This window comes from Hippocampus zosterae, chromosome 4, assembly GCF_025434085.1.
Source record: "Hippocampus zosterae strain Florida chromosome 4, ASM2543408v3, whole genome shotgun sequence".
In the NCBI taxonomy this organism is placed as follows: Eukaryota; Metazoa; Chordata; class Actinopteri; order Syngnathiformes; family Syngnathidae; genus Hippocampus; species Hippocampus zosterae.
The window spans coordinates 24787606-24806155 of NC_067454.1; the positions used below are offsets into that span (position 1 = coordinate 24787606).

The 18550-nt window shown below is 43.1% G+C and overlaps 1 protein-coding gene across 1 annotated transcript; it reads left to right on the plus strand.

The window, feature by feature from the left end:
• Positions 1-2466: 2466 nt before the first annotated feature.
• LOC127599428 (low choriolytic enzyme-like) lies at positions 2467-13005 on the plus strand. Its single transcript, XM_052063400.1, has 9 exons — positions 2467-2667; positions 2781-2808; positions 2927-2974; positions 3151-3282; positions 6227-6347; positions 6888-7066; positions 10219-10300; positions 11717-11841; positions 12095-13005. Exons 1-9 carry the CDS (start codon positions 2614-2616, stop codon positions 12097-12099), a joined length of 774 nt encoding a protein of 257 aa, XP_051919360.1. The 5' UTR covers positions 2467-2613; the 3' UTR covers positions 12100-13005.
• The last annotated feature ends 5545 nt before the right edge of the window (positions 13006-18550 follow it).

Genomic DNA, 18550 nt, shown 5'->3' on the forward strand with positions numbered 1-18550 from the left:
GTGGTGGTCCAGTGCTTAGCATGTCGATCTCACAGTGCAGAGTTCATGGGTTCGATCCTCGGCTCCGGCCTTCCTGTGTGGAGTTTGCATGTTCTCCCCGGTGTGTGTGGGTTTTCTCCGGGTACTCAGGTTTCCTCCCACGTTGCAAAAACATGCATGGCAGGCTGATTGACCACTCCAAATTGTCCCAAGGTGTGAGTGTGAGCGCGAATGGTTGTTCGTCTCTGTGTGCCCTGCAATTGGCTGGAAACTAATTCAGGGTGTCCCCTGCCTACTGCCAGAAGACAGCTGGGATAAGCTCCAACACCCCCCGCGACTTTTGTGAGGATGAAGCGGATCGGAAAATGGGTGAATGAATGAACAGTAAACAATTTTGTAGCCCACACTGGTATGTACCAGAGACAGTGTAAGAGTGAGCATATAAAGAAAAAAGTGCGCCGAACAATATGAAGCCACACCACATTCCTCTTGCATGGGGAACAACTTGCCCGTAAATGCTGGCTCCAGAAGTCAAGTTCAAATTTCAAAAAGTTATTCATGTCCGGGCAATTTGCAGTCTTCATAATTGACTCACACCTTGTGGAAGGTCAAAAGCAGCTTCAATATAATCTTCGCATACCAAGACAGTTTAACTGTTAGTTCTCCACCTATTTGCCAAAATTGAGGACTGTGTGGAAAAGGAATCGGGAGAGACCACACGTGAATGTAGTCAATATACAGGTGCTGTTCGGTGTGGACATAAATGAGTTGTAAATAATGCAAACAGACAAACAGTGGTGAAAATATGTCCTCCAACATAATGCGTGAAAATGATTCCAACAATGTTTCAAACACATTTATCCGTGACATATTATGACTGATAGATTATTTGGTGCATTTTGTTGTGATCCTGATAGCAAACACACAAATGTATCTTCTATTATATTAATAATGCTTCTTACCAAACTTCCAGTATATATATTTTTGTTTTAAGCCAAAATTTGGAAGATAATAAAATGAATCACGGCGGCCCGGTCGTCGAGTGGTTAGCACGTCGGCTTCACAGTGCAGAGGTACCGGGTTCGATTGCAGCTCCGGCCTCCCTGTGTGGAGTTTGCATGTTCTCCCCGTGCTTGCGTGGGTTTTCTCCGGGTGCTCCGGTTTCCTCCCACATTCCAAAAACATGCATGGCAGGCTGATTAAACACTCCAAATTGTCCTTCGGTGTGAGCACGGATGGTTGCTCGTTTCTGTGTGCCCTGCAATGCCCGAAGACGGCTGGGATAGGCTCAAGCACTCCCAGCGACCCTACTGAGGATAAAAGCGGTTCGGAAAATGAATGAATAAAATGAATCTTTTTTGTGTGTGTTAGATTTAAAGAAAATTTGTAAAGTCACTCATTTCTCATTTTTGACTGCCATTTGAAAATGGACAGAACAAATAATGGATGGATTCAGCAGTCGTAAAAGGTCACACACTATGATGTAATTGTTATCATGAGCAATTACTGCAAGAAACTTAAGAGGCTGTCAGTTCACACTGGTTGATGCTATTCATTCGTGACACCGGAATGGATAATTAAAATGTTTGGATAAAAGCAATGTGTCATATTTACGCAGGACGGTGGTATGTAGCAATTGGTGGTCGGTAGACAAAAAGTACAAACCCTTGCTGTGTTACACATAAATAGAAGTGGATAATAATGATTTGCAAATCACGTTTACCCTATATTTTATTGAATACACTCCAAAGGCAATGCATTTAGTGTTCAAACTGATAAACTAGTTGATAAAAATAGTTTATGGCAAATAATCTTTAACTTTGAATTTTATGTCTGCATCGCGTTTCAAAAAAGATGGAACGTGAGGCAAAATAAGACTGAGAAAGTTGAGGAATGTCCATCAAACACATGTTTGGAACATCCCATAGGTGAGCAGGCTAACTGGGAACCGGTGGGGGTGCCGTGATTGGGTCTAAAAGGAGCTTCCCTGAGCTGCTCAGTCATTCACAAGCAAAGATGGGGTCAAGTTCACCTCTTTGTGAACAACTACGTGAGAAAATAGCCGAGCAGTTAATTTTCACCCCCACTCCCCCTTTTTAAATGACACAGCCACCTTATGCAGCATATATGCAGTTGCACATCTGCTGAAATCTGATATTTTATATTGCATTCTGTACTGCGGACAGTTCATTTTTCAAATGTATTTTGTGCATGCAAATACTTCATAGTTTTCTACTTTCTTCCCTCCAAATTTTGCTGCTGTGAATTGTGAATTTTGCCATTGTGAGACAAATAAAGGTTTTCTTATCTTATCATATACTGACTTGGTTGTGCTGAAAAATATAATGGTGGTTGTTATGCCAAATGTGACCTCAAAAATTCCCTTGTGATAAGGCTGTCAAATTAACATAGTTTGTCTGAAACGGATGCACTGGTACAGTATTGCTTCAGAACTCAGACACTCCCTCTTTGAAACCAATATAAAGATGATGAGTCGAGCATCTGCATTCAAGGATCAAGACCCTGCTACGAAAGGTACATTTACTTAATTCATTATAACCTTATTCTTGCTCTATCCTCCCAGATTTGAAGATTAACAACAAACGACAACAGAGGGCAATCGTCATTCCAACCATGACTCCAATATTTCCCTTGATAGTCCAGCTGTTGCTGATGCTTCTTTCTCCAGTAAGACTACACACACTCGATAAATATGTGTGAATGACTTGAGTTATCGTACCTCATTATCGTACCAAAAAAATAACTACAGTATATCATATAAAATTTACTTTGTGTTTCAGACAGTATCTGTGACTGGCGATGACATAGGCAAGTGAAGCCATTCACAAAACCATTCTACTGGTCTAACTTGACATAGACACGATTAGCCTACTTGTGCTAATTCTGTGTGTTTTGTCAAATCGTGTTCGCTCTTTTCCCCACCCAGAAAACCTGGATGTCAATGAAAGGATTGCAAGGGCAAATGCTAACACAAGTAAGAGAACACACAACAAGCATTTCTCAACAACTACATCATTGAAGAATACAATGGTTTGATAGATTTCGGGATTTCTTGTGTCATATTTGAAAAATGGCAACATGCAGACAGATTCAACAAACCATCTTGATTGCTTGACGGAAAATTGCATGCAACTGCTTGTTCTTTGACAGCTACACCTTTGATCCACGGTGACATTGCGATCAATCTGCAAAGGAATGCGGATGCCTGCATAGCCGCAGGATGTAAATGGCCTAAAACTGGGGGTTACGTTTACGTGCCTGTCATTATCTCCAGTGGATTCAGTAAGTCACACATCCCACTTGAACACTTATTGGTCGTGTGGACAACTGTTGTCACTTTGAAGAATCGTAAATATCAAGTGGTGAGCTGAATATTATCTTCGGTCAAACATGGCGCCTTAGTTTTGAAGTATTACTCAGTACACATAAACATTTGGTCAAATAGAATTACTCTATGTAACGCATAACCTCGGTTTCCACTGATATAGACAACTGTAAACTTTTCGCTACGACCTGTAAGAACCTTGAAACGTCACTTTTTCAATAACTGTTTTTCCAGCTTATGTATTTGTTTTTAACTGTTGCATAGTTATCTGCGAAAGCATAAAGTAAGGTTGCTGATTATATGATTAGCACTTCAACCTGGAGTGAACAAACGATACAAGTACTGTGGACATCTTTTTTCTATTTTTTTAACCTGCTGGATGCTTCTAATTTAATTGGAAATCTGTATTTCCAAATGATAACAATTCATGCCGTATCCACAAATGTAGCAATTTAATGAAAGAAAACAATCTGCTTTTCCTGAAATGCATTAAAAATAAAATCGTCAAAGTTGAGTTTAGCATGTTGACTTGGCACTCGGCAAGCGTTCAAGTTTCTCATGTGGCCCCTTAGAAAAATTATTTGCCCACCCTTCCTCTAAAATCAAACCACAGACGTGTCTCAATACATTTTGTCATGTTATAATCGCATTCGTTATCCTTCAAAGATGGACCATCTGAAATCACACAGAGAGCAAGAGATACAGAGAACAAAATAGTGCTTTCGAGAATACAATCTCCTGAATTCCCAAATCAAAGTGTTCATTTGATATCCCCGTAATAATAATTAAAAATATACTGTATATAATTTGGTTTTCACAACATGAAAATCAAGCAAACTAGCTGTCAGGAAACATTGGCAACCACCACAAGTTCGATTTTTCTGCAGGTGGCCTTTGGAAGAAAAAGTTAAGACACTCCTGCCTCAATCAAAGAAGTTAATCTGTTCTTTTTATATCTAATTAATTCATGAAAACTACCATCTTTTTCCTTTTTATGAATGTTACGATAAACTTCTCACAGGCTTGTTCGAGGAATCTACCATCATAATGACATCATGTTTAAAGTTTCATTTAATTTGGTCCTGTCTAGACGTTTGTGTATGTAGTGTTCCCAAATGTCTGCGTGCTTGGTTGTCGGGCCGTCTCGGCCGAAGGGCGATTTGCGGAAGTCCACAGTTAGTCGTTTTACAGCAAGGGTGCAAACAGATAGGAGGAGGCTAGACTCGGCTTGGGATGGGAGTAAACAGTTTCGCAACAAAGTGTATTAGAATATCAAAAGAGGGTTTGGGAGCTGGTAATAAGTGACGCGGCCCAGGAGAACATTTGTCATCTGCAAAGTCTGCGACCAGGCATGCAGGTGTCGGAGTATTTGTGCTTCAAAGCATGACAAAAGTTATTCAAATCTCTGACCAAAGGAGGCGTGATATGCAAATATAAGGGGGAAGTGTTTTTCTTGTAATTTGCCTATGTAATCAATAAAAGTTCGACGAGGAGCACGAAGAACTTAGAGCTCGATTTGCGGCGCAACTGCCGTCAGTCGCTCTGGGTAATCGTGCTCCCGTTGGCTGCAAAGTCAATCTTCCCTGAGTCGAGTTCTTGAAGGATACACTTCCACAAGCGAGCTTTATTTTTGAAAACCTCATGATCATACATGTAGAGATACCGGGTTCGATTCCAACTCCGGCCTCCCTGTGTGGAGTTTGCATGTTCTCCCCGTGCTTGCGTGGGTTTTCTCCGGGTCCTCCGGTTTCCTCCCACATTCCAAAAACATGCATGGCGGGCTGATTGAACATTCCAAATTGTCCCTAGGCGTGGGTGTGAGCGCGAATGGTTGGTCATTTCTGTGTGCCCTACAATTGGCTGGCAACCGATTCAGGGTGTCCCCCGCCTACTGCCCGAAGATGGCTGGGATAGGCTCCAGCACCCCCCGCAACAACCCTAGTGAGGATAAAAGCGGTTCGGAAAATGAATGAGCGAATGAATGATCGTATGAGTGATTGATGCCGCAAGTGCTTAAAATGTGTTACTCAGCACTGGCATAATATATCTTTTATTGTTTTATTCCCCATATTTTAGTTGTGACTGCCTTTGGCGGCAGTCACTTACTTCTACACCACATGTGTCCTTCTCTGGAGGTCTTACCCCATGTTAATATCACAAAACCTCCTTTGGACAACATAATCTTCTGGAGGTGTCCCACTGAGCCAAGCAGTCTTTTCATTAAAGTGAAGCCACACTTTGGATCAAAGTGTTTGTGTGCCACTGTGCACCGGTCTTCTTTGTTGGTGGTCAGTGGCCTTCAGACCTTTGTTCCCCCAACCAGGGCCAGTGGATGTCAGGTTCTAAACTGAACGGAAACATGTTTTGGATTCCAGAAATGCAGGCTCAGACAACGTGTGATAAAAATATTCATGACAGAAAAGCACACAGACAAAGTACAAAGTGAAATTGCTGCTCGCAAGGAGCCTGGAAAAATGAACAACGCATAAAACAAAAAGCGCTTGCAAAGAGAATACACAAACGAGACACCAAAAGTCCAATAACGTGAAACCAAAGATCAAGATCGATACAAAGGAAGAATCACACTATTTACAAAGTTCTATGACGTAACGAGAGCAACTAAGAAATATATCGAAAGGTCTAGAATACAACACTTTAAGCAGAACAGCGAGCAAGCTCAATAATCCGACAAGAGACGAGGCAGCTTGGCAGTCCATCAATAGATGGCAAGGCTTGATGGGGAAATGCGGAACAGGTGCCCCTTTTGCAGAGAAACTCCCTTCACTCCAGCTGAAACAATCAAAACAGGCAGAACATGACAGCCCATTTACCATTTACTCTCATAACTGGAACTCAATTGACTCTCTGTTTTTTTTTCTTGTTTGACATTTGACTCCACAGGCTCACAAGAGAGCTTAATCATCATGAACAGCTTGATCAGTTTCTACGAAAAAACCTGCATTCGCTTCATGTGGAAGCGCCACTGGCATAGAGATTTTTTGTTCTTCTTCCCCGGATCTGGGTAAGGCGATGCACACAGGGCATTGACTGTCGATGCGATGTTGGTGGCCTTTTAAAATCTGATTTGGCCAGAGAGCGATGGCTCTTATGTTTTTTAAACCCGCTCATCATTTTATGTCAGGTGTGCCAGAAAAGTTCCCTGATTGGTGTCACCAAAGGTAGATTCCAAATCCAAACTGTCCATTTTGACCTTCGAAATATCCCCTCTGGAGTCCAACACACGTTCACATCTCCATCGCCACAGCCATTTTGACGTTGTCCATGCCTTCAAAACAGGTCTGCTGATAAACCCGTTGAATAGAAAAAGGAAGAAATCAGAAATCAGGGCCAGGTCAGGTGCGTATAGGGAGGTTGTCCAAACATGAGTTGTCCTCCCACAATTCTTATCTCTTCTTGTGCACCAAATGAAGCAAAATGCCAGATTTCTTGGCGGATGCACTGGTTGATCAGCTGGCCCACAGAGAGGGCAATTAGGTTTGAAACATATCTTTTGTGACACCAGTACTGTGGCCCTTTTGAAACATTTCCGATATATGCTTAGGTGTTGGTCGCACCTTGGACGTCTGCCGGGTGGACAGGCGATCTCCTTGCAGAAATTTAGCTGTATGAACTTCGGCATTGTGCAGCACGAGGTTCTTCATGCTCTTGGGTTCCACCACGAGCAAGTTCGGTCTGACAGAGATGATCACGTCTTCATAAATTTTGAAAACATCAAAAGAGGTGAGCCTACCTGACATGACGAGGCCTTGTTTAACCACACTGAAGTTTGTCAAACACACAAAGTGCACTCAGAACTACTCCATTGTTTTCAGCGTATTACCATGCAACCGAAGTGTTGCATCATGAAGTAAGATGTATTTTAAAAATATATTTTCACTGATGTCTGGAACCTCCTCATATTTCCAAACATGATTCATTTTATATTTTTTCCACAAATTGATTCTCATAATCAGTCTTCACATGGCCTATTATTATTATGATTACAATTATGATTATTATAAATACTGTAATTAACTAATCTGAAGTCAACTGCTACAGGGCCAAGTATCTCCCTCCAACACATCAACTGGTCGAGAATTCAGTTGTACAACTCGACCTCTTCCTCACTTACAGTACGTGGTATTATGTTGCCTCAAGATGATGTTGGTTGGACAAAAATTAGTTAACATCCGATTGGATCGGTTTCAGCAGGCCTATTTTGTTGAAACTGGAAAGCCAAAATGCTTGAAAGGTTTAGTCGAGTCAGCTGACTGATTTTCTTAATTACATCGCTTTGTAATCGAGTTGAGGATGACGGAGCCGCAGTCATTAGCTTTTGTCAAGTTCTGTGGCTCATCACAAGTGCCAATGTTCGTAACGTTCTCATCAAGGAAAGGTGATGAACTTACCGTATTTTCCACACTAAAAGGTGCACTGGATTATAAGGCGCACATTCACTGAATAGCGTATTTTGTAATTGTTTTCAAATATTAGCACCGCAGTATAAGACGCAATCTACAATGCATCCACTAAATGGAGGTACGCTCAAGGAAATGCGTTGCAACCGACCAATAGCAACGTCACTCCAGTAAAGCGCGCCTCAGCAGTCCATAGTCCACTGCTCTCTGCTGTACACGCGAGCACGTATGAACATGGTTCGACCAATCAGCGCCGACGCAACTCACGTCACAGATCAAAGAAGCTTTGAACAAACGACAACAGCTATGATAGCTTAGCTGTTGACTGGCATTGCTACACAACGATCAAATGTCAGTAAAACGTATTTAATAAAGCAGCAACACAGCTCACTTAACCAACAGCAAGTTAGAACATTGACTCGTTTACATTAAACTCTCAACTGCGTAACCCGATTGCCGTAAGTTTGAACTCTGCGTTGTATGCATGTCTCTTGCAAGGAGCCATTTTGGGATAACGTATTACCGTAATAACCATACAGAATCAGAATCATCTTTATTGGCCAAGTATGGAGAACACACAAGGAATTTGTCTCCGGTATAACACGCTGCACTAGTATCATCGTAAACAACAAAATCATTGAACCATTTTAGAGTAACCAGTAGTTTTGTAGTACCATTTTGTGGTGCAAGAAGAGTGACTATGTCAGTGACTGTTTAAGGAGTTAATGGCTAGAGGGAAGAAGCTGTTTAAGTGTCTACTGGATTTGGTGCGCATGGATCTGTAGCATCTGCCTGAGGGGAGTGGCTGAAAAAGGTGGGAGGGTGCGGGGGATCCAGGAGGCCTATAGTCGTTCAGTTCCGATGTTGCCGATTTCTTGGGAACTGGGATGATGGTAGACTGTTTGAAGCAGGATGGGACCTCACACAGCTCCAGGGATCTGTTGAAGATTTGTGTGAAGACCGGAGCCAGCTGGTCAGCGCAGACTTTTAGGCAGGAGGGGGACACTTTGTCGGGCCCCGGAGCTTTCTTGATCTTTTGCTGCTTGAAGAGACATCTCACGTCCTGTTCGTGGATCTGTAGTGGAGAAAAAGAGGGTGGGGTAGTAGGTAGAGTGGTTTCTGGTAGAGGTGGGTGTGTGTGGGAAATGGGGATGTCCTTTTCAAATCGGCAGAAAAACATGTTTAGTTCATTAGCAAGACCCTTATTGTTCACTCTTTGGGGGGATGGCATTCTATAGTTAGTGATTGCTTTCAGGCCATTCCATACAGATGCAGAGTTGTTAGCAAAGAACTGGTTTTTCAGCCTCTCTGCATAGCTTCTCTTTGCGATGTTAATTTCCTTTGTCAATTGGTTTCGGGCATGTTTGTACAGTGCCCGATCTCCACTTCTAAATGCGGCCTCTTTCTCTTTCCTGAGTTGCCTGAGTTTGGGAGTAAACCATGGCTTGTTATAGTTGAAGGAGCGGAAGGACTTTGTTGGTACACACATGTCCTCACAGAAACTGATGTATGATGTTACAGTGTCTGTGTATTCATCCAGTGTGAAGTTTCAAAGACGCCCCAATCAGTGCAGTCTAAGCATTCTTGTAGAGCTAGCTTTGCTTCATCTGTCCATTTTTTCACAGTCTTAACAACCGGTTTAACACATTTGAGTTTCTGTCTGTATGTAGGTATTAAGTGGATTAAATTGTGGTCAGAAAGACCCAATGCTGCACGGGCGACCGATCGGTATCCATTTTTGATTGTTGTATAGCAGTGGTCTAGAATGTTGCCTTCTCTGGTGAAACAGTCGATGTGCTGCTTATATCTGGGAAGTTCACGGTTAAGATGTGCTCTTTTAAAATCGCCCAAAATGATCAGGGGTGACTCTGGGTATTTTAGTTCGAGTTTGTTTACTTGTTCGGCTAGCGTTTGTATCGCCGTGTTAGCGTTAGCTTGTGGCGCAATGTAAACACCGACTAGTAAAAAGGAGGTGAACTCACGTGGCGAGTAGAATGGCTTGCAGTTTAAAGACAGCGACTCCAGGTCCGGGCTGCAGTGTGCGTCGAGCTTCGTGACATCAGTGCACCATTCTTCGTTGATATAGAAGCAAATCCCACCACCTTTCCATTTCCCCGATAGCTCCGTGTCGCGGTCGGCTCGGAGAAGGCGGAAGCCGGGTAGATGTAGTGCGGGATCTGGATGGCGGTCACAAGGCGCATCGGATTTTAAGGCGTGTGAGCTTTTAAGAAAATGGAAGTTGCGCATTTTAGTGTGGAAAATACGGTATTGTTTTTGTAACGAATGAAATGATCAATTCAACATGATTATGTTCAGATATTGCCAAGGGACAGTATATGATAGCAATACACGGTGTAAGATCAACTCTAACGACGCAGTGTTTCGGAGACTCAAGCAAGATGGCATGTCTTCGATTTCATGCCTGATAGCGCAATATCATTTCACTGTTGTATTCTTGTCTCCTTCTGTGTGCAGGCATGGAACACAACTTTGAGAAGGAGGAGACGAATAACTTGGGTTCTCCCTATGACTTTAACTCCATCATGCACTACAACAAGTGAGTGTTTATCTACTGTGAATTATGTTGCTCTCTCGTCATGCATCATGAAGAAGGATAAAACATATAGAAACAGCACAAGTGGGTGGCCCAGTGGTCCAGTGGTTAGCGTGTGGAACCGTGACAGTGCAGAGCTTGTGGGTTCAATCGCCTTCCCATTCCAAAAACATGCACGGCAGACTGACTGGACACTCCACTCTAAATTGTCCCTCGGTCTGAGTCTGAGTGTGGATGGTTGTTTGTCTGTGTGTGCCCTGCAATTGGATGATAAAAGCAAATAGGAAAATGGATGGATGGAAATAGCACAAGAATACAGGTCACATTTTTTTGGAGGGAAATTTTATTTGTAAAACTGCCCAAAAAAACATTGAGTTAGACTCTCATCCAAAACTCCCTGTTGCCTAATCGCAGGTGTATTCAGAAATTGGTTAGTCCAGAATTGGAGGACATTTTGGCTTGAAAATTGTTGACCGATGAACTTTCAATTTGCTACATATTCATCAATACTCGGTAAGAAACGATTAATCGGGCGTAACAACTGGTGTATGATGATTTTCATGCTGGTGTGAGCCTCGTTTTGCCTGTTGCTGGGGAAACACCATTTCCAGATCTGTGATGGAGCGACTCCCCAAGCAGTGGGGTGCGGTCCCTCCGATGACATGTTGTTATCTTCTTGGGAGGGGTTAAAGTCTGATGCACAACCTTGCCCAGCAACAAAATTGCACAGCAACCACTTTCCAGATAGCAGGATGTGTGATACAAGTTAAGAGTTAATCATAACAGACAAGTTAATAATGTTAAATGTCCAATTTCCACCACAACTCTCGCTCGAATTGCACTGGCAAGATAATAGAGCCTGTGGTCTTTATTTCTTGGAATTAAAATGCAAAGAATTTTCCCTAAAAATAAATAAGAAAATCATTTGTCTTCTGTCTACATGGAAATTATTATTTGTTTTCTGCACAATTAACAGCTTTGCATGACTATATGTGTCACGTTCATGGCGGTGGGTCCCAAATAAAGCAGGCGAGAGGGAGGAGCAGGGTGGACTTGAGGAATTGTATCTTAATCAAAGAGAAAAACTAAATCCAGAACTCAGAAATGAAGAAAGCAAAAATCCAAAGAAACAAACATAAACCATGGCTGAAGCTAAAAACTAACTGTGACCGTAGCATGATCGAGAACAAGAGCGAGAACATGAACAAAACATGAGCTAGAAACAAACATGACAGGAGCAAACAATAATGACCCGACACCGAGTGGTCGTGCCGGGAGTCCTTTTTAGCAACTCATGACATCATGACCAACAGTTGTGCAGCTGTAGGCAGAGCCCTACAGAGCCACCTGTTGGCCACAAACAGAACCATGACAATACTTTATGCAAAGCTGTTGATTTTGATGTTTCTTTTCACACAGCTTTGCTTTCTCCAAAAATAAACGACCAACCATCATCGCCAGAGGTAACCCTAGCCTGGTGTTTGGTCTTGCAAGAGAGATGAGCAGCAATGACATTGCACGTGTCAATGCGCTATATGGATGTGGTAAGTTTAAAACCACAGGTGATAACACATAAGATAAGATATGTGATAACACAAACTTGCATTTATCATAACATCTCATCTAATTTATTTTGCCTTGTGATGAAACCTAAAAGTAATCAAACTGAGATGTGTTGTAATCTGACCGATAAAAAAAATGTGTGCATATTTAAAACGTGAAATATTTTATATTAGCAAGGATCAAATAAGTTAGTCATTTAATCTGTTAATAATATTCAAATGGGTTTCTTTCCAGATTAATAAAGAATAGAGGGCAACGGGTTGGCTGTCATATTCGCCCAACTCTTACTAAAGCTGACAACATTGGTTGTGTGAACAAAATGAAGACAGAGAAATACACGCCTGTGTTCGCTGGCATCTACACTTTCTGATTACCTTTGCTTTGCTTTTCGCTCTTATCCTATTTGAACAGTGGCGTACTGCTGTATTTGCCAGGTTAAGATACATGTATTGACTCAGAAACTAAAAAAAACAAAACAACGATCAAGTCTACAAATGTGTATCTGTAACCAGTGTTGCACGTATTAAGCGTTCACTGCCTTTGACAAGTGTACTTTAACACAGGGATGGGTGGAGGTACGTCTGATGCTACTCCACTGTAAATTTTAGACATATACACAATTTTACTCATGCGCAAACACCAATAGATGACATTTTAGATACAGTATGACATCAGCAGAGTTTGTGAGTCCACTGGAAGAAATGGTTGCATTTTGTGCAACCTCCCTTTTTTTCTACTGCTGATTACAAAAGAATAGAAAAAAGTAGAAACTACTTTTTTTTAACCAATTGAGAAAAGTCTATTATTTTATTGATTAGTTTGGTGTATAAACAATAATCGACCATGATATCCTGTGGGTCTTGAAAATGTTAAAAAGCTCTGAAATGTCTGGCAGATGTCACTTCAAACTGGAACGTATCAAACAGAGAGGTGTAAGTAAAATAAAATAACCGAATTGAAATGAAACAGTGGTAGCTCGCCAAAGCAACTAAAAATGGCGTCTCTTCTCTTGACTGGCAAGTGGGCTTTTCATTTGAAATGTTTTTCTTTACTTTGGTGTATGTCTCCAACATCATGACTTTTTAGTGATGTTCAGTACATGGTCAATGGAGATAATTGCGAAACAATAAATAAATCTGATCAGACATGTTGTGTATTTGTATTAATGGTGGGTATTTCCTTTGCGCTCGTGTTCGTGAATTCGACATTGTTAATCAATGACACTCATTTGCATAGATGTGGTAACTCTCGGCTTCACACGGTGGACGAGAGGGTTGCCTCCTCTGCCTTTCCTGACTGTTGTTTCTGCCGATATACAGAACAACAGCTCAGTCAGCGTACCCACCCTTTTTGGAATCCTTGGAGGATGTGCTCGGGAGCGCTCCCACTAGGGACTCCCTCACTCTGCTGGGGACTTCAATGCTCACATGGGCGATGACAGTGAGATCTGGAACGGTGTGATTGGGAAGAACGACACCCCAATCAGAACTCGAGTGGTGTTTTGTGATTGGACTTCGGTGCTCATCACGGATTGTCCATAACGAACACCATTTTCAAAAATAAGAGTATCCATATGTGGACTTGGCACCAGGACACACTTTGCCACAGTTCGATGATTGACTTTGTGGTTGTATCATCGGGTTTGCAGCCAGGTGACGAGAGGGGCAGAGCTGTCGACTGATCACCACCTTTTGGTGAGTTGGTCTCAACGGTGGGGAAGATGGCAGTCTAACCTGGCAGACTCAAACTTGAGTATTGTGAAGGTTTGTTGGGAGCATCTGGTAGAATCCCCTGTCTTGAAGGATTTTCAACTACCACCTCCGGCAGAGCTTTTCCCACATCCCGGGAGAAGCGGGGGAGATTGAGTCCAAGTAGACCACGTTCCGCGCCTCCCTTGTTGAGGCGGCCAATCGGAGTTGTAGCCTTCAGGTGGTTGGTGCCTGTCGAGTCGGCAACCCCCGTACGTGCTGATGCACATTGGCACTAAGGAATGCCATCTAGGTGAAGAAGTCCTTACAGGCCATGAAGGCCTCTATTGGCTAAGTGGAATACAGTTTCTTTTTTTGCCTCAGCGGCCGCTGAGACAGAACCTCTGGCGTGGGTGAAGTTTGGTGAGGCCATGGTGAGCCAACTTCCGGAATGCTTTGAGTAAATTCTGGTCCACTATCTGACGTCTCAGGAGGGGGAAGGATTCATTCATCTTCCGAACCGCTTCATCCTCACTAGGGTCGCGGCGGGTGCTGGAGCCTATCCCAGCAGTCTTTGGGCAGTAGGCGGGGGACACCCTGAATCGGTTGCCAGCCAATCGCAGGGCACACAGACACAAACAACCATCCACGCCCACAGTCACACCGAGGGATCATTTAGAGTTCTTGTATTCTTTGGCGTTCGACTCAGCATGACTTAGATTTGTTCTTGATTTTACTGCTTGGTGCTTTCTACCGCCTTTATTACAGATTCGTCTTACTGTTTATTGTGTATGTTAAATCGCTCCATGTACAGCACTTTGTATGCAGCGATGGCTGTTTGAAAGTGCTCTATAAATAATGTTGACTTGACTTGACTAGAGTGTTCAATCAGCCTGCCATGCATGTTTTTGGAATGTGGGAGGAAACCGGAGAAAACCCACGCAGGCCCGGGGAGAACATGCAAACTCCACACAGGGAGGCCGGCGCTGGAATTGAACCCGGTACCGCTGCACTGTGAAGTTGACGTGCTAACCACTTGACGAGCGGGCCGCCCGAGGGCCAAGCAAAGCATCATTAACACTGTGCACAGTGAGAATGGGGCGCTGCTGACCTCGACTCCACCAACACGCCATCCTTTGAGAAAGCAGAGTCTGTGTACTCTGAGATGGACTCAGAGTGCATCTGATTATAATACCTCCGGACACCTCCCTGGTGAGTTGTTCTGGGTATGTCCCACCAGCAGGAGGCCCCCTGGATGACCAAGGACACCACTTGAGGGACTATGTCTACCTATTGACCTGGGAACAACTCGGGATCCCCCAGAAATAGCCGCAACAAGTCGCTTGGGAGAAGGAAGTCTGGGCTTCCCTGCTCAAGCTGTTTCCCATGACTCGACGCTGGGTAAGTGGTCAAAAATGTATGTATGGATGGATTTGAAGTTTAAGTTTTTATTTGATTTAACCTTTACTTATCCAAGTGTTGTGGCTCAGTGGTTGACTGGTTTGCGCGCCTGCCTCACAGCGAAGAAGTGCAGGGTTTGATTTCGGCTCCGGCCTTTCTGTGTGGAGTTTGAATGTTCTGCCTGCGTGGATTTTCTTCGGCTCGTCCGGTTTCCTCCCACATTCCAAGAACATGGGTGACAGGTTAATGAAACATTCTAAATTGTCCCTTGGTGTGAGTGTGAGCGCGAATAGTTGTTCGTCTATATGTGCCCTGCGATTGGCCTGCAACCAGCTTCGGCGTGTACCCCGCCTTCTGCCTAAAGACAGCTGAGATAGGCTCCAGCACGCCCTGCGACCCTTGAGAGGATAAGCAGATCTGAAAATGGCTGTATATATTTTTTTTCAGACTTAGATTTCCTGTGAATCACTTAAATAATATTCAGTTGTAAAACAGGCAACGTAAAGCAATTTCTTTTTTTGAAAGATTTCAAAAGCGGAGGAGATCTTGCACCAAGTGGAGGAGTTCAAGTATCTTGGGGTCTTGTTCACGAGTGGGGGCAGGAGAGAGCGGGAGATCGACAGGCGGATCGGTGCAACGTCTGCTGTGATGCAGACGTTGTATTAGTCTGTCGTGGTGAAGAAGGAGCTGAGCCAAAGGGCAAAGCTCTCAATTTACCGGTCGATCTACGTTCCAAGCCTCATTGACTGTCACGAGCTATGAGTCGTGACCGAAAGAATGCTATTAAATTAATAGCCTTCGAGGAAAAATGGATTGCAAATACTTCCCCCTATAAAAAAGAATTGAATGACGGGGATAACTAGATATTGCCTCAAACGTCAGCCACACCCTTTGTGAAACAAAAACAGCGCTTTGACTGCACATCCATAAAATGAGGCCCTGGTGAGACAGATTGTTGAGGAATGGGAGCTGTCAATTTGCTCTTGGCCCATCCTTGGTTACAGATTCTTTTATCTCTCTATAAGGTGGAAGAAGACCCAACACCACGTAGTCTTTTCTTCAGTTTATCGCAACGCAACACGAATCGATTCGGGCTCCTGTGGGTCTCAGATTTCATCAGGAAGCCCCGAGCAACTTCAGTCACACGTACATATGGGCATAGTACCGTATTTTCACGACTATTCGACGCATCGTACTAATGGCCGCAGTCTCATTAATGGGTGACATTTCTGTATTTTACACATACACAGGACGCATCGTACTAATGGCCGCAGTTTTACAGTGGTAAAACATACGCCAGCTTAAACATACGGCATGCATGCGCGGACTCTATCACGTTAGCTTGAAGCATACGGTAGCATGCCAAGATATACAGATAAGCTAAAAACACGTTTTTAAAAAGGCAACGAAAGCAGAACTGAGTTCAGGTGTATTTTATTTAGCCATCGTACAATGTTCTCACGTTTATCGATCAATCATCACCCAGAAATCCATCAAAGCCCTCATCATCTGTATCAGAAGCAGAGGACTGCACATCCCAGTGAATTGCTACGCATTGCCGAGCGGAAAGAAGGAGCAGCAACAGCAAAGTCAACATTTCTCTCGTGTGAAGCTTTCCCACATTTGAAAGTAAAGAACAGAGCGAAACATGGTGGCAGCGCGTGTGTGTAGAAAGAATTGAACAATTGTGCAAGTACCGTAATCCATCAAAAACGCCGCGTTCCCTCTCGTTGTTGCGTATTGTGGCGTAACTCGCCAAGCGCTGCCTCTCACTCTTTGTAAAGTTGTGTTTGCCGCCGATCATCCATTGTTCCCATGCCGTTTGCAACTTTACTTTGAACGCCCGGTTGATGCCAATGTCCAGCGGTTGGAGTTCTTTAGTCATTTGCTTGACTTGTTTTTTCACCACTGCTGTGAGATGGGCACGCATGCCAAAAGCATAACCGGTGGCTTTAAGTTTGAACTGAGCTTCGTAGGCGTGTCTTTTTGTCGAATTTATTTTCAGGGGTTCTTAGAAACCAAAACCGGAGTTGTTTTGCAACAATGCACATTGCCACACTCTATACAAGTGTTGGTACTGGCTTGAGGCGTCCACTTACACGCCCACCCTTCACCATTGGCGGACTAGCTTGTCTGTCCTCTCTCTCCCTCTCTCTGTCTCTCTCCCTCTCCATATATGTATATATACACGCCCACCCTTCCCTGATTGGCCGACTTCTCTCCTGCATGCCTGGCCACAGTCACTTCCGCCTTTTCTCTATAAACAGCGTGTCGGCTCTCAGTCAGATTTTGGAACTCAGCGCATATAAAGGACGCTCCGCACCATAAGGCGTCCTGTCCATTTTGGAGAAAATTTAAGACTTTTAATGGCGCCTTATAGTCGTGAAAATACGGTATGTTAATTATGTTAATTAGGGGCGGGCAGTACTTCCCCTTATGTAAAAATCTGAAACAAAGAAAGTCAAGCAAAGTTCGATCTTGGCATTTTGACAAAGTACAGAGAATATCTGCTGGTCCACTAATTTTGAGATGAGGTTTCCTCTTCGAAGGCACTTGACAGCCTTCAGGGACTTTTACGATGTGGGGGACGCAAAAGAAGACGGCCAGGGGGCTGTTAATCACTCAAGGGGAATTAGGGCCCCAACTTCACCCTACACTCTTTGTTTAAGGACAAGCAAATGTTCAGGACAGAGACTAGTGTCAATAGTTCTCATAGCAAGATGAAATTCATCAACAATGTTCTACTACTACTTCTAGCGGAATAATTCCTTAACACAGATAAACCTGGTTCCAACAAGTACATTGCATGTACTCATTACAAAGTTATTGTTGTCGCTTTATATAGACTGTAAACGTCACAGTTCGACTGCAAACATGACTGCAATTTTTTTCCATTCATCTTACTCTCACGAAAGGGTGTGAATCCAGTCAGACCACAAAAACATGTATTTGTAGCTGTAACACGTTTTATTTATCTTGCATTAGAGAGACAATAATATAACATTATGCAAATTATATCACATGATGAAAATTAGTGACCTAAGTATAACTACGCAGTACTTGACCCACAATCTTCCTGTGAATTTACAACATCCACAAAGACAGAAGTACTTGTTCAATTGTTATTTCATGCAGTATTTGCCGTTCTTTTTTGTGTTCTTCACAGAAAACCACAATATAAATATTGCAAAGGCAAATACACAAATGAAAGTAAAATATACATAGTTTTAAATGGCAAACTATAGTATTGTTTAAGAGTTACATATGCCTCTTTAAAAGCTGTCTGCTGTGTGTGCAAATGTTTTAAATGACAACATGTCAGCATTGCTCTTTTCATGTTTTCATACAAAAGCCAAGAAAACAATATCATGCTTACGTCAAGTTCTACGAAAGGTTTTACCCATCAACTGTGAGAATCTTAAAGTGAAGGAAACGCCGCCGAAGGAAGGGGAAGCGAGCCGGCGTGCTCATCAAGCTCCGGCAGCGCGGATTTCGAACCCCGCTCCCATCGATCCATCTTGCTAATCTACGATCTCTGCCAAACAAGATGGATGAACTTCTCCTCACAAAGACCAACAAAACCTTTGCACGTTGTGCTGCG

Excerpts from the sequence above, each read along its gene's own strand:
- LOC127599428 (XM_052063400.1), top strand. The coding sequence starts at position 2,614 with ATGACTCCAATATTTCCCTTGATAGTCCAGCTGTTGCTGATGCTTCTT. Across the intron at positions 2,975-3,150 it reads AAGGGCAAATGCTAACACAA|CTACACCTTTGATCCACGGT; the intron begins GTAAGAGAACAC and ends GTTCTTTGACAG. Across the intron at positions 10,301-11,716 it reads TCCATCATGCACTACAACAA|CTTTGCTTTCTCCAAAAATA; the intron begins GTGAGTGTTTAT and ends CTTTTCACACAG.